The sequence below is a fragment of the Sorex fumeus genome, unplaced genomic scaffold (genome assembly GCF_029834395.1).
Source record: "Sorex fumeus unplaced genomic scaffold, SorFum_2.1 ptg000043l, whole genome shotgun sequence".
In the NCBI taxonomy this organism is placed as follows: Eukaryota; Metazoa; Chordata; class Mammalia; order Eulipotyphla; family Soricidae; genus Sorex; species Sorex fumeus.
Genome location: NW_026606100.1, coordinates 6971775 through 6987206, shown reverse-complemented (window position 1 = coordinate 6987206; position 15432 = coordinate 6971775). Strand labels below are relative to the sequence as shown.

Below are 15432 nucleotides of genomic sequence, written 5' to 3'. Positions count from 1 at the left end.
ATAAAAAAGATAGATAAAACCACTAGAAAGACTCACAAAGATAGGGAGAGAGAACCGTAATAAACAGAATCAGAAATGAGAAGGGGGATATCACAACAGAAACCAAAGAAATTCAGGAGATCATCAGAGACTACTTTGAAAGTCTGTATGCCAGGAAACAAGATAACCAAGAAGGAATAGATAAATTCCTGGATTTCTATAATCTCCAAAGGCTGAATCAAGAAGATCTAGAATACCTGAATAGTCCTATTAATATCAAGGAAAATGAAAATGTAACCAAAAGTCTTCCAAAAAACAAAAGCCCAGGTCCAGATGGATTCACTAGCGAATTTTTCCAAACATTTAAAGAGGACCTACTGCCAGTTCTTCTCAAGATTTTCCAGGAAATTGGAGAAATAGAAACTCTCCCAAACAGTTCCTATGAAGCTCACATCTCTCGAATACCAAAAGGAAACAAAGACACCACAAGGAATGCGAAGATTCTCAACAAAATACTTGAAAATAGAATTCAACAACTCATCAAAAAGATCATACACCAGGACCAAGTGGGATTCATTCCAGAGATGCAAGGATGGTTTAACATTAGGAAATCAATCAACATAATCCATCATAACAAGAAAAGAAAAGATAAAAACAATATGATCATATCAATAGATGCAGTGAAAGCATTTGACAAGATCCAGCACTTGTTTTGTGATGAAAACCCTTGTCAAAAATGGGTATAAAAGGGACTTTCCTCAATATAGTTAAAGCCATCTACCACAAGCCTGTGGCAAGCATCATCCTCAATGGGGAAAAACTGAGTGCCTTTCCTCTAAGATCAGGGAGAAGCAAGGATACCCACTCTCTCCACTACTGTTCAATATAGTACTGGAAGTACTTGCAATAGCAGTTAGGCAAGAAAAAGATATTAAGGGCATTCAGGTAGGAAAGGAAGAAATCAAGCTCTCACTATTTGCAGATGATATGATACTATACTTAGAGAACCCTAAAACCTCTACCAAGAAACTCCTAGAAACAATAGACTTGTATAGTAAAGTTGCAGGCTATAAAATAAGTACACAAAAATCCATGGCTTTCCTATATGCAAATAATGAGAGAGAAGAAAGTGACATGAAAAAAATCCCGTTAACATGTACCCCAGAAAATCAAGCACCTAGGAATCCACTTAACTCAGAACATAAAAGACCTGTACAAAGAAAATTAAAAAACGCTACTTCACAAAATAAAAGAGGACACGAAGAAATGGAAAGATATCCCCTGCTCATGAATAAGGAGAATTAACATTTAAAAATGGCAATACTCCCCAAAGTATTGTACAAATTCAATGCGATCCCTGTAACAATACCCATGACATTCTTCAAAGAAATGGAGCAAACACTCCTGAAATTCATACGGAACAATAAGAACCCATGAATAGCTAAAGCAACTCTTGGGGAAAAGAAAATGGGAAGAACCAAACTCCCCAACGTCAAATTCTACTACAAAGCAGGAATAATTAAAACATCATGGTACTGGAACAAAGGCAGAGCCACAGACCAATGGAACAGGGTTCAGTAAACTGACACCTCCCTCCAAATCTATGATCAGCTAATCTTTGATAAGGGAGCAAGAAATGTGAAGTGGAGCAAGGAAAGCCTCTTTAACAAATTGTGCTGCCAAAACTGGACGGCTACATGCAAAAAAACTGGGCTCATATCTCTGCCTAACACTATGTTCAAAAGTAAGATCAAAATGGATTAAATACCTCAACATCAGACCAGAATTCATAAGGTACATTGAAGACAAAGTTGGCAAAATCCTCCATGAAATCAAAGCCAATGGTATCTTCAAAGACATCACGCCAAAGGCCAATCAAATGAAAACAGAGATAGACAAATGGGACCATATTAAACTAAGAAGCTTCTGCACCTCTAAAGAAACAAAATACAGAATGGGAAAGGATATTTGCCCAATAGCCATCTGAAAAGTGTTTGATATGAAGGATATACAAAGCAATGGTTGAACTCCACAAGAAGAAAACATCCAACGCCGTCAAAAATGGGGCGATGAAATGAACAGAAACTTTCTCAAAGAAGAAATCCAAATGGCAAAACGGCACATGAGAAAATGCTCCACATCACTAATCATCAGAGAGATGCAGATCAAAACAACAATAAGATATCATCTCACAACACAGAGATTGTCCCACATCCGAAAGAACAAAAGCAACCAGTGCTGGCGCAGATGTGGCTAGAAAGGGACCCTCCTTGATTGCTGGTGGGAATGCCGACTGGTTCAGCCATTTTGGAAAACAGTATGGACAATTCTCAAAAAATTAGAAATTGAGCTCCCATTTGACCCAGCAATACCAATCCTGGGAATATATCTTGGAGAGGCAAAAAAGTACAGTTGAAATGACATCTGCACTTCTATGTTCATTGCTGCACTGTTCACAATAGCCAAAATTTGGAAAAAACCTAGGTGCCCGAGAACAGATGACTGGTTAAAGAAACTTTGGTACATCTGCACAATGGAATAATATGCAGCTGTTAGAAAAGATGAAGTCATGAATTTTACATACAATTGGTACTACATGGAAAGTATCATGCTAAGTGAAATGAGCCAGAAAAAGAGGGACAGATAGAGAAAAACTGCACTCATCTGGGGAATATAAAGTAACAGAACAGAAATCGAACAATCAGGAATAGTTGAGATAAGTACCAGGCGGTCTGCTCCAGGGCTTGGAAGCCAGCACTATGTGCTGGGGGGAAAAGCAGCTCAGATAGAGAAATGGAACACCAGTTGAAGGATGTTTGAGAACTGACTCGGGTTGCGAGATGCGTGCTGAAACTAGAATATAGACTGAACACAATGGACAATCAATACCTCTATTGCAAACTACAAGACTTTGAAGGAAAGAGTGAGCAAAAGGGAATGCCCTGCAACAGAGGCGGTGTGTGGTGGGGGTTGGGGGAAGGTGAAAGGGCTACGGGATCATTGGTGGTGGAGAATGGGCAGTGGCGGAGGGATGAGTACTCGATCATTGTATAACTGAAACCAAAGCATGAAAGTTTGTAAATCTACAACTGTACTTCATGGTGTTTAAATTAAAAAAAATTTAAAAAAATAAATAAAAAATGTTGATCTATGAAAAAAAAAAAGAAAATCACGGTGCCTAAAATTAAAAACAAATCTTTTCACAGGAACTTTTAAAAAAATCAGCCAAAACCCACTACTATTTAAGTTGAACCACAGGAGGTCTAGAATCTGTACTCTGCAAATAGCCAGGAGATAGCTCAGTGAATAAAGCAAGAGTGAGGCTATGAGTTGGATCTCAGTACTGCCACGTGAACTGAGTGTAGTCCTGGCAGCTCTCCTGTCTAAAATCCCCAGCATCACACGTCACATGACCACCTGCACTGAACCCAGGTGAGGGTGAACGAATGCCACAGTCAGGATTTGTGTAGGCCCTGATGCTAGAAGTAAAATTCCCATTTGCATAAATACTATTGATGGGTCATTGGGACTATTCAGAGAAATTGCCTCAGCATACTCAGGACTCAGTATCTTCTTCTTTTCCTTAACAATGTAGAGGTACTGCTATTTGTTCAGCCATTGAGTAAGCTGATTGAATTGGGCATGAACTCCACATTACGTTTTTTTAATTGTATCACCATGAGATAGAATTACAAAGCTTTCCTGTCTGAGATTCAGCCATAAAATGATGGAACACCTATCCCTCCACCAGTGCACATATTCCACTACCCAGATCCCAGTCCTCACCCTGCCTCCATGGCAGACAATTTCCCCAATACTCTCTCTCTAATTTTTGGCATTATGTTTTGCTCAAAATTTCCCAGCACCATTCAAGTACCTGCCAGGGGCAGACACTAGATAATTTATTTTCCATTTCTCATTTTGACTATCAAGAGAGCTCTCAAGGCCGTGTTTATAAATGTAAATTTCCAGATTGTAAATGATTGAGTTCCAGAGATATCTTGGTATGGTACTCAGTAACTTCTTCAATTTCCCATCAACTAGAAAATAAAAGCATCTCAACAAAAAGAAAAGACAACTATAAGGAGACAAAAGGATTACATGGATATGTATTCATCATAATTTTTTTTCCTTTTTGAGTCACACCCGGCGATGCACAGGTGTTACTCCTGGCTCTGCACTCAGGAATTACCCCTGGCGGTGCTCAGAGAACCATATGGGATGCTGGGAACCAAACCTGGGTCCGCTGCGTGCATGGGAAATGAACTACCTGCTGTGCTATTGCTCCAGCCCCTGTATTTGTCATAATTTACCAACTCAAAAATGTGTATAAAGCATGACCTTTGTGAATTCCAATTTTAAAAATTCACAGAGGAGGCTGGATTCCTCCGCAGCTCTTGGAGAGCCCGGAAAGTTACCGAGAGTATCTCGCCTACACAGCAAAGCCTGGCAAGTTACCCATGACGTAGTAAATATGCCAAACACAGTAGCAACAAGTCCTAAGATGGAGACCTTTCTGGGCACACTTGAGCAAATCAATGAAAAACTGGAGGACACTGCTACAGTGATATATATATATATATATATATATATATATATATATATATATATATACACACACACACACACAACACACACATATACACACCCACCTATACAATATATACATATATATGGGTTTCCCATAATTTTCCCATGGAAAGGGATTGCAGAATAATTGCCTATGGAAGAGGGAATTTTAGTGACCATTTAGCAAGTGAGGAAAGGAGGACCCCAGGCTGAACAAACACTCTGCAGGGGTTATTTGAGAGAGAAGGATCCTGAGAGGAATTCACTGCCAAGTGTCTCAGGTTACCTTTTCCTACAGAACAGACAAGAGTAGTGTTAATTGTGTATACTTGGGAGGGGTTGTATACTTGAGAGGCAACCTGTTCCTACAGAACAGAGGAGTAGTGTTAATCTTGTATATTTGACTTCAGAAAGTTAAGCCAGGCTCAGTCCAGGTCTTGGTGGTCAGTCTTTTTAACAGGTTTTATTATGGAGACACCTTAGTTTACCTTCTTTATTATTATGGTAATAAGGCCTCAGTGCTCAGCCTGTGGCTCCCCAACTCAGCATAATAGCCCCAGAAAAGAGAAGCTATCATCACCAGCTTTGTTTTCTAGGTAAACAAAATGAAGATCAGAAGGACAAACTACTTGGCAAGAGGCCTCTGAAAGAGCATGTGTCAGAGCAGGGTCCTCTAAGGTTCTCACCCTCCTCAGTTTACCTCCAGACAATGGCTGTGGAGACACCCCAACCTGTGCTTGCACATCTCCAGCATCACTGTCTAGAGGAAGACCAAGGAAGGCTTTCAGCACTTACTTACTCAAACTCAAGTCCCCTCAAGCTCAGCCATTGTTTCCAAGAGGCTCTAGGGACAGAGGCAGCTCTGACTGCTAAGGGACTGAACTAAGGGACAGTCTTCAGCCTGTGCACAAACGCCCCAAAGACAAACTTCTCTCATGCTTTTAACACCTCACTTCAGAGAGGAAGAACAAGGCTTGGCAGGACGAGCTTCTCAAGGTCCCAAGTGGAGTGAGGACTTCGCTGATGGCTGCCCACTCCTTAGAGTAACCCAAGTCACATCTTAGACGAAATAAGATTTGGACCTACCCAGAGGGAGGCTCCCTATACATTAGAAGGAAAGGAAAAGAAAAGTGAATCCAGGCCATTTTCAAGGTAAGAAAATGAGTCTCAGTCATGTGATTCAAAAAGCCCAAAGTAGATCAACAAAAGAATCAGAATCTCGGGGTACTGAGGTTATTTTCCTCTGTCCCAGCTTGTGTGGCTTAATATTTAGAAGAGCTTAATATTTAGAGTGCTTCCAGGGGAATGAGAAAAGAGCTTTTATTTAAAATAAAATTCATTTATATTTTTCCCCGCTTTTTTCACTATTCCATTTATAAAATACTGGAATAGTGAAAAAAGAGGGGAAAATGTAAATGAATTTTATAAATGGAATAGAGAGATTTAAAAACTTTTTCCTCATTGTCTTTTTTCCTAGAGTAAAAATTAAGAAATTATGTACTAAATCTATGCATACTGTTTTGCATTGCATAGAATAAAATTTTTAAATATTTCCAGATTATAAGATGAAAGACTCATAACTTTTCCCATTTTTTTCTTCCTTTATTAAGTGGGGATTTATATTCTGAAATATTTTCTTCTTTCTTGTGAGTGTATTTATCCAGAAAGTAGAGAGTTTGTCTGGTTTAAATTTTAAAATGGGAGATCTGAAAAACAGGTCTCCAGTCTAGATTTAGAACCTATAATTTTAAAGAATTTTGCATAGCATTTAAAAACCTGTACATACGGCACAGCCAACTTTGATCTGTGGTTCTCAGTGTTTTCTTTTCAGGACCAGTGAGCTAACAGTTGTGTTTTCAATATTAAATGGTTGGAAACAGTTTTTCAAGACACTGAAAATTAATAGGAAATTCAGTCTCCATAAATAGAGGTTTTTGGAACACTGCCACACATTGTTTATGGCTATTTTCGTGCTACTTTGACAGAGTTGAATAGTTACTACAGAGACGGTAGATTATGAAATCTTAAATTATTTCCTCTCTGACCCTTTATAAAATTTACCAGCCCCTGTTCTACGGTATAGTATGACTAGTGTTCAACACATTGATGTTGTAGTTGATGAATTGTCATGTGGTTTTGTTTGTTTTATGTTTTCACGGATTTTTGTTTAAGAATATTTGTCTTAAGAGGAAAGAGGTTAAATCACCAAGCTCTTAGCCTTATGGTGTTAGCAAGGAAAGTAATTTTTAGTTTCAAATTACATCATATGATTTAAAAAAACAAATCCAGATAGTAGGGCGTTTGCCTTGCACACAGCCAACATGGCCGACCCGAGTTCGATTCCTCCGCCCCTCTCGGAGAGCCCGGCAAGCTACCGAGATTATTCGATATGCCAGACACAGTAACAACAAAGTCTCCAATGGAGACGTTACTGGGCCCGCTTGAGCAAATCAATGATCAACAGGAGGGCCTTTACTTTACTTTACTTTACTTTACTTTAATTTTTCACTATGGTTGTGACAACCAAGGGTCACACACACTTGGTTGTGATACTAACGGGGTCTCAATGTTGGGCAGTGCCAAGGACCTCAAAAGGCAGTGCCACCAGAGTCACAGTTACTGAGAGTGGCGCCAGGGATTGAACTTGCAGTTTTAGACATTTTTGCCACTGACCTTTTCAGGACCCTGGGCAAAATGCTGAACAAGGAAGCTCTAGAACAGTGCCTTTCAAAATACATAAAGGGACACCTACAATAGAAATTCGAGAGTGCTGTACAAATGCTGATTCTTGAGCCCACTGCCAAATTAGCTGCACCAGAATCTCTGGAAGCAGGGTCTGGGATCTGTGTCTATGAACCATTTCTCAAGCACAGTGCTCAGAGTCTGTGTGGAACCTGACTGCCAGTGGAGGGGAGGGGAGCCTCTCTCACTTTCAGTTTCTATTTCCCTTCATTTGGAAACTTGCTATTGCATAGGAAGTTTTGGTTTCCTTCTCCTGTTCATAAAAGCACAGACAGAACAGCCAGCATCCAAATGCAAGCTCTTCAGTATTTTCTCGTGATCCACAAGCAAAAGGTGAAATCAGCCTGAACATCAGCCTTCAAAGCTGCAGAGAAATAGTCACCATGAGGTAAAGGTTTCCTGCTTCTCTGTGAAAGAGTCTGATTTTCTGATAAAACAATTGAATCTTATCTGTGCATACAATTTCCTGAATAAGGCTGAATCTGAGTATGCTTATAGATGAACCTATATTTATCTAATCAGATCAGACTGTTTTACTAATCCATGCCTTTGTTTCCACCTTCCCTTCCCTTCCCTCTGTTGATGCATTTGTATTACCAAAGGTCTCACACTTTTGATTGTGGTGTCAGCACATATGGTTGTCTTTCTCACTGAAGTTTTGTGGTTTTGTGGTTCTTTTTAGTTGTGGTGTTCACACATGTACTGTCTGGAAGCTTTCAGGCCTGACTGGTGCTAGAATGTCGTTTTACTTGTGGTGCTTCCCCAGACTCTCACCCTTCAGTTAAGATGCTCACACACACACCCACACACACACACACACACACACACACACACACACACCAGGCTGCATGCAGTTATAAATAATCGCAGCATCAGGATCTTGTAGCTGTAGCTGCCAGAACCTTGCCTGGCACATGGACGTTGCACCAGGGATCAAACTTGTGGCTTTACACTTGCAAGGTAGAAACTATTAGCCACCAAGCCACCTCGCTGCCCCCAACTCATATACATGAATTTCTGTGGCTCTTTCTCATTTAGAACGCAATGAATGAGACAGCCACTGAGGGCAGAACTTCCAGCAGAACAGGATGGTGGCATCTGGGGAGGAGAGGAGCTTGTTGAGAACCCAGAGGGAGGGCATGCTAAAGTTCTTGCAGAAAAAATCTGACCAATGTGATCTGGGGTTTGGAAGAAAGAAACCAAAAATCTGCTTCTTTTGTTTCTCATATTTGAAAAGTTTAAATCAGATCTGGGACTCTTATTGTGATGGTGTGGTCATTTTCAAAACTGTACGCTTTTAAATTTAATTTACCATGATGAGTTTTATTGAATCACTGTGAATGACAAAGATACCAAGTTATTCCTGATTGCATTTCAGGTGTACAAAGTTCCAATATCACCGCCTTCACCAATGTCCACTTCCCTCCCCTGCATTCCCAATTACCCTCCCGCTCCCCAGCCTGCCTCTGTGGTAAGCACTTTAAACCTTCTTTCAGCATTCTGGTCTCCAGAGTGACCCCCTTACCTTTGCTAATAATGTCATAGTGTTCCCTTCCCTGACCTTTCTCCTCCACCCCCACCCCAACTAGTGGCAAGCTTTCTATTGATGAGATATCTTCTTCCTTGCAATTTGCTATAAGATTCAGAAGGTACATTTATTTGGGACCTCATATTGACCTGCTACATTTTCCTGTGAAGTGTATATAGGGAAAAGAGTGTGTGCCAAATGCCCTGTAGCACACCCAACCTGTGTGTTCTGTGCAAACAACTAGATGCTGAATCCTGGTGAGAACTGAACCGATCAGAGATATACTTTAGAATTAAAAATATTTCACAAGAATCACATGTATTTCCAAGACACACCAAAGTCTTCCTGCGTGGTTGTGTGTAAAATGAGTGAATGAAATTTGAACTGTGTGGACAAATGGATACTTTGGAAGTGTGTTGACATAAAGTGAGGTTTGCTTATTTGCAGGATACTTTGGGGAAAAGAAAGTGGTTATTTGGAAATCACTGACCCCAAACGAAGTCTCCTTGGAGCCTTGCTCTTCGTAGTGTGGTTTGTTTCAGTATCCTTGAGTGACTGTTAGGCAGTACCTCACTCAGGCCAGAGAGATAGTCCATTCTTAGGACCAGAGGGCTAGGACAGGACTTAAGGCCCTTACTTTGCACACTGCCAATTCTGTTTGAGCCCCAGCACTGCATAAAGACCCAAGCACTGCCAAAAGTGATCCCGGAACACAGGCAGGAGGTAAGTTCTGAACACAGCTGGTTGTGATCATTGTTCCCTACCCTTTCCCCCGAATGAAAGGCATTATCCCAAATTTATAATTTTCCTTCTTAAAGCTTTATTGAAACAATATTGCCTTACAATATTTTATAATCTTCAGGTGTGCACCTTTGTAAACCAACATCTGTATATAACGGATTATCTTCAAGTCTCCATTTGACTAGACGTCCCAGTACTTAGTGCGCTATGCAGATTAGCGTAGCGTAATAAGCACTGATCTGGAGAGTTCCTGGGCCGGCTCATTTCTGAAGCAATGAATTCTTAAGATGCTGTCTACTCTGACCCATGAACCAAGCCTGAGATCAGCCAGGCCCTTCACAGAAGCAACTGGGGCATAACCAGGGTGCATCTGTGGCACCCTGAGACTTCCCTGGAAATGTCACTCTCCTCTTGCAGAAGGTCTTTTGAAAACCCCAGGATTCAACTCTTGTCATCTCTTTGACTAGAAGTGTGGTACCTGTCCAGGTATTTATGGCATTAGGGTCACACATGGAGGTGCTTAGGGCTGGGGGAGGGGCCTGACATGCTGGGGAATTAACTTGAAAACTGACGCATCCTCCAGTCCTTTTACTATTCCTTGGCATCTGTAATAAAACTGTAAAGGGGCTTCAATCAAAAAAAATTTAAAGAAATGTAAGCAATAGCCTAGATATCGTATATAAAAGAAATAGTAGGCTAGATGTCTTATATAAATTATTTTATATAAAATAATTCTTAGGTGTGACATTTGTATTTGATATGTTTTATAGATAGTTTTCTTTTACAGAGACATGCTTTAATACACATGAAGATAATTTTTAATGAAAAATTAAGATTTGATAGGGGAAAATAGAGTATTTCATGCATGTAAGGAAATAAAATAAAAAGTGATAATTTAGTAAGGTAACATACACTACTTTTATCTAAATATAATTATGTTACCTAACTAATTTAATTGCATCTTTATTATGATATTTGACACAAAACTGTAAGATATTTAAAGTATGCCTCTGAAAAAGTATAGTCAAAGTGACATCTGCACTTGTTTGTTCATTGCAGCACTCTTTACAATTGCTAGAACCTGGAAAAAACCTGAGTGCCCGATTAACATTTAGCAGATGACTGGTTAAAGAATCTTTGGTACATCTACACAATGGAGAACTATGTGGCTGTTAGAACTACATGGAAAGTATCATCCTAAGTGAAATGAGTCAGAAACAGAGGAACAGACATAAAAAGACTGCATTCATCTGGGGAACATAAAGTAACAAAATAGGAGACTAACACCCAAGAATAGCCAAGATAAGTACCAGGAGGTTTACTCCATGGCTTGGAGGCCAGCTGTACATGCTAGGGTAAAAGGCAGCTCAGAGAGAGAAGGGAGCACCAAATAAAGGGTGTTGGGAGGACCCTCCCAGGATGGGAGATGCATGGTGAAAGTAGACTATAGACCAAATATGATTGCCACTCAATGCCTCTTTTGCAAACCACAGCACCCAAAAGGAGAGAGAGAACAAAAGTGAATATCCTGCCACAGAGGCAGGGTGGGATAGGGGGCATGGCGGGTGGGAGGGATACTGGGATCAGTGGTGGTGGAGAATGAGAGGGATGGGCACTCGATCATTGTATAACTGAAACTCAAGCACAAAAATTTGTAAGTGTACAAATGTACCTCATGGTGTTTCACTAATAAAAAAAAGTATGCCTCTGGTAATTTTAAATGCATGCATTCTATGACTTTTAGGGTTTTTTTGTTTGTTTGTTTTGGGGCCACACCTTGTAATGCCCAAGGGTCACTCCTGGCTCTGCACCTAGGGACCACTCCTGATGGTGGTCAGGAAACTATTTGGGATGCCATGCATCGAACTCATCTAGGCTAGGTGCAAAGCAAATGCCTCCCAGCTGTCCTATATCCCCAGCCCCCCATATAGCACTGTCTGTCCTCCCATTGTTCATCGATTTGCTCGAACGGACCCAGTATTGTCTCCATTTTGAGACTTGTTGTTACTGTGTTTGGCAGATTGAATACATCACGGGTAGCTTGCCAGGTTTTGCCGTGCAGGTGCGATACTCTCGGTAGCTTGCTGGGATCTCCGAGAGGGGCAGAGGAATCAAACTTGGGTTGGCCGTGTGGGACGTGTGCAAGGCAAATGCCCTACCTACCGTGCTATCGCTCCAGCCAGCCCCCCATGCATACATTCTAAATACACTCCTTCCTCTTTGGGCAATTAACACATCTATCACATAACTTACATACACGTATGCATTTTAATGAAAACATTTAAGTTCTAAAAGTCCAAGCAAGACATTGACTCTGTGGGGTTAATTTTGGTTCCTAAAGCAGAATGTTTCTGATATTCCAAGTCAGAGCCTTAGTAATACAAACTGTTTTCAAATTAACTATTATAGACAGAAAAGCTTTCTTTCTAGGTTTATGAAGACAAATAGATTACTGCGAAGTAACGTTGCCAGGGAGAGAAAGAAACAAACATTTAAATTTGACTTACAATTAGATGTAGTCTACCAGGTTGCTGTATGAACGTCACAGCTCATAGAGGAAACACTTTTTAAATCTGACAAAAGTAAGATGAGCAGTTTCACAAAATAAACAAAAAGAATTTAATGACTTTTCATCCTCAATATTTAATTTAATTTCAGGTAGAAAATTTTAGTCTCATGCTGTTTTGGCGAATCCAATTTTTTATCTTCAAGTTCCGTGGCAACTCTTCTTTTTCAAACCTTTCCTGTACTCTTCACTGGACAAAACACAGTAGAGCAGTTCTTTAAATGGCAAAAGGCATAGGATATTCACAAGAATTTTATTATAACACATTTGGTAAAGTGATGTTCTCAACTTTTTGACATATAAATACCTACAATAATACCCTGAATTGATGAGACCATATTCGATATTCAGGAGTTTCACATAATATTAAGTAAAGGTAAAGGCCCTCCCATTGTTCTTCGATTTGCTTGAGCGAGCCCAGTAACGTCTCCATTGGAGACTTTGTTGTTACTGTGTTTGGCATATCGAATGCATCACGGGGAGCTTGCCAGGCTCTGCCGTGCGGGCGAGATACTCTCGGTAGCTTGCCAGGTTCTCCGAGAAGGGCGGAGGAATCGAACTCGGGTCGGCCATGTTGGCTGCGGGAAAGGCAAACGCCCTACCGCTGTGCTATCGTCTCATTATGTGACAACGCTCACGAAGCACCATCATATCTAGTCCATGTGTGTGAGTCAAGTGCATGACGCATTTGGTGGATGAGCGCCACCTACGAGGCCACTCCAGCAGAGGAACAGAGAGACAGGGGACACAGATAGTCAAAATGTCCTGTTTATTATCTCCAAACAAATACTCTATATTGAGAATCTGAGGGGGTTCGAGGTACAGGACTGACCGTAGGTATTTTTAATCATTTACAGAGGTAAATCAGAGGCAATTCTTTGTGGGAATTTACTCAAGGAGACATTCTGAGACTATACTGAGAAATTCGCACAGGGCAACAAGCATCTATATTGCTTTTCTCTTTCCCTTACTAGTACATATTAAACAATTACGTTTACTTCTTATTAATATTTTCAGTTACTTGGATAAGCACTGTGAGAGATATAGATTCCAAAACTCAGTTCTCTAGGCTCCAGGGGCAGAACCGGTTGACTTTTACTACAACTCCCGTTTAACTTTTCTTGCCCCATGGGGTCCTGTCTCTTAGGTCATCATGGCTCGTATCATACCACATTTTATGCTTTCTGAATTGTTCCATCAATGCCAGGGTTGCATTGCTGCTTGCTCTGGGACGATCCAGAAGTCCCTCGAGAGGACCCAGCTTTTGGAGGTGCTAGGAACCATGGCGACTAAAACCAGAGTCAAGTAATTATGACAGATGCCCAGGAGTGAATAGATTTCAGAGTCAATTAACTCCCAAATATCAGTAGCATAGCATTAGTATTCTTTCTGTGTTTAAGCAAAGAGCATTACTCTATAGTAAAATATGAAAAGGGAACAAGGGAAAGAGAAATGCAAGTAATCCACTAATACTAAATCCAGAGCCAACACAAGGTTTAACTTCATAAGTAACCAAGCCCAATAGTAGCTAACAATGAGAAGGAAAGCACAAAGGAAAGGTTAAAGAGAACCTCAGGGGATTAGGGGTGCTCATAAGAGCACTGTAAGCATTTCTTGCGGGAGTAACAGGGGCAATTCACTGATGAAGCCTAAAAAGTTTAGGATTATTACTCAACACATGTGTGTTTCAGTTTCCACAACAGAAAACTAAAGTTGTGGATACCTTAAGAGCCCTTTAAGATCTCCATATTATTTTCATTTTAATCAATTAAGATTTTATTCTTGAGAGCAAAGTGGTAGTACAGGAGTAAAGAACTTGATTTGCATGCAAATAATGGTGAGAACCTGGTTCCCAATACCACATAGGGTCTACTAAGCACACAGCCAAGAGCAGGCCCTGAGCACCACTAGGCATGACCCAAATCAAAACGAAACAAAACAGGATTGGGCTCTTTTCATAAAACTTTTATTTCCAGGAACTTTAACTCACAGATATTAAAGACATCAAATAGAAAACTAGAGCGATCGTACAGTGGGTAGGGCATTTGCCTTCAATGGGCCCTACCTGGGTTTGAGCTGCAGCACCACACAGAGTCCCGCTAGCATGGTCAGGAGCAATTCCTGAGTGCAGAGCCAGCAGTAACCCAGGGGATCATCAGGTGTGACGCCCTCCTCAAAAAAGGCTTTAAATTGTTACACATTGTATCACTGTAGCACTGTCCACCCCTTGTTCATGGATTTGCTTGAGCAGGCCCAGTAACATCTCATTTTGAGACTTGTTGTTACGGTGTTTGGCATTAGAATACATCACAGGCATTTCGCCAGACTTTGCCATGTGGGCAAGACACTCTCGGTAGCTTGCCAGGCTCTCTGAGGGGGCAGAGGAATCGAACCCTGCTCGGCAGGGCTGGATGCGCGCAAGGCAAATGCCCTACCACTGTGCTATCGCTCCAACCCACAGTTGTGCTATCACTCCAGCCCACGCTGTGCTATCGCTCCAGTCTCCAGTTACATATTACCATGAAACAATATTTGTCATTTAGCCCCGTTACAAAAGATTGCTCAACTACAAATAAAACTTAGCTCCATTGAAATCAAGATTAAGCTTACTTTAAAAAATGATTTGCATGTCCCAAACTAAATTATAAATTCCAATTTAATTTTCCATAGACTAAAAGCATCTGGGTTAGGTAAATCATCATAAGTTGTATAATTTGCTTGTTTGTTTTTGGGTCACATCCAGCTGTGCTCGGAGATCACTCCTGAACACAAGCTGGACAAGTGCACTTAAGATCCCGATCTATTGTACAGTAGGATCAATTTTAATTATGCGATCCATAGCACCCAGAGGACAAAATAAAATATAAAGGAGAGTCATTCAGACCTAAAGAGGTTATATTAACTCACTAAACTTTATATATAGGTATAAGCTCCTCAGAAATATTTGGACCATAAACATTTATAAAAATATAAGAATTACCATTGATTTACGATTAGTTTTTAATTTTGCCCTTCAAGGGAAGGTTCTTTAACCATATGCCACATCTTAGGTTCCCTCCATTAAGAGTTTCCCTGGAAAGTAGAAGACATGAAAAGGTCCACACGTGGATGAATTGGTTCACAGTTTTCAGGCAAAAGTCCTGCAACTATAACCACTTTAAGAGAACACCCAGATTTTGAACATGTGAGACAGACTGCTCCGTGTTTCATAGGGGAAAGGGTGTCCCAAGAAGGGGAAGCGAATTTCCAGGCATGAACTTCAAGGCAAGCAGCCTAGATCAACACATGACACACAGCAGGAATGAAA

General features: G+C 40.6%; 1 protein-coding gene across 1 annotated transcript in view; it reads left to right on the top strand.

Annotated features, from left to right (window-relative positions):
• The first annotated feature begins 7654 nt into the window (after positions 1-7654).
• LOC130029805 (interferon-induced protein with tetratricopeptide repeats 1-like) overlaps positions 7655-15432 on the top strand; it is a 59084-nt gene continuing 51306 nt past the window's right edge. The window contains exon 1 of the mRNA XM_056120832.1: positions 7655-7678. Within this exon, the coding sequence (XP_055976807.1) occupies positions 7674-7678 (5 nt within the window). The 5' untranslated portion in view covers positions 7655-7673. The remainder of the gene's footprint in view (positions 7679-15432) is intronic.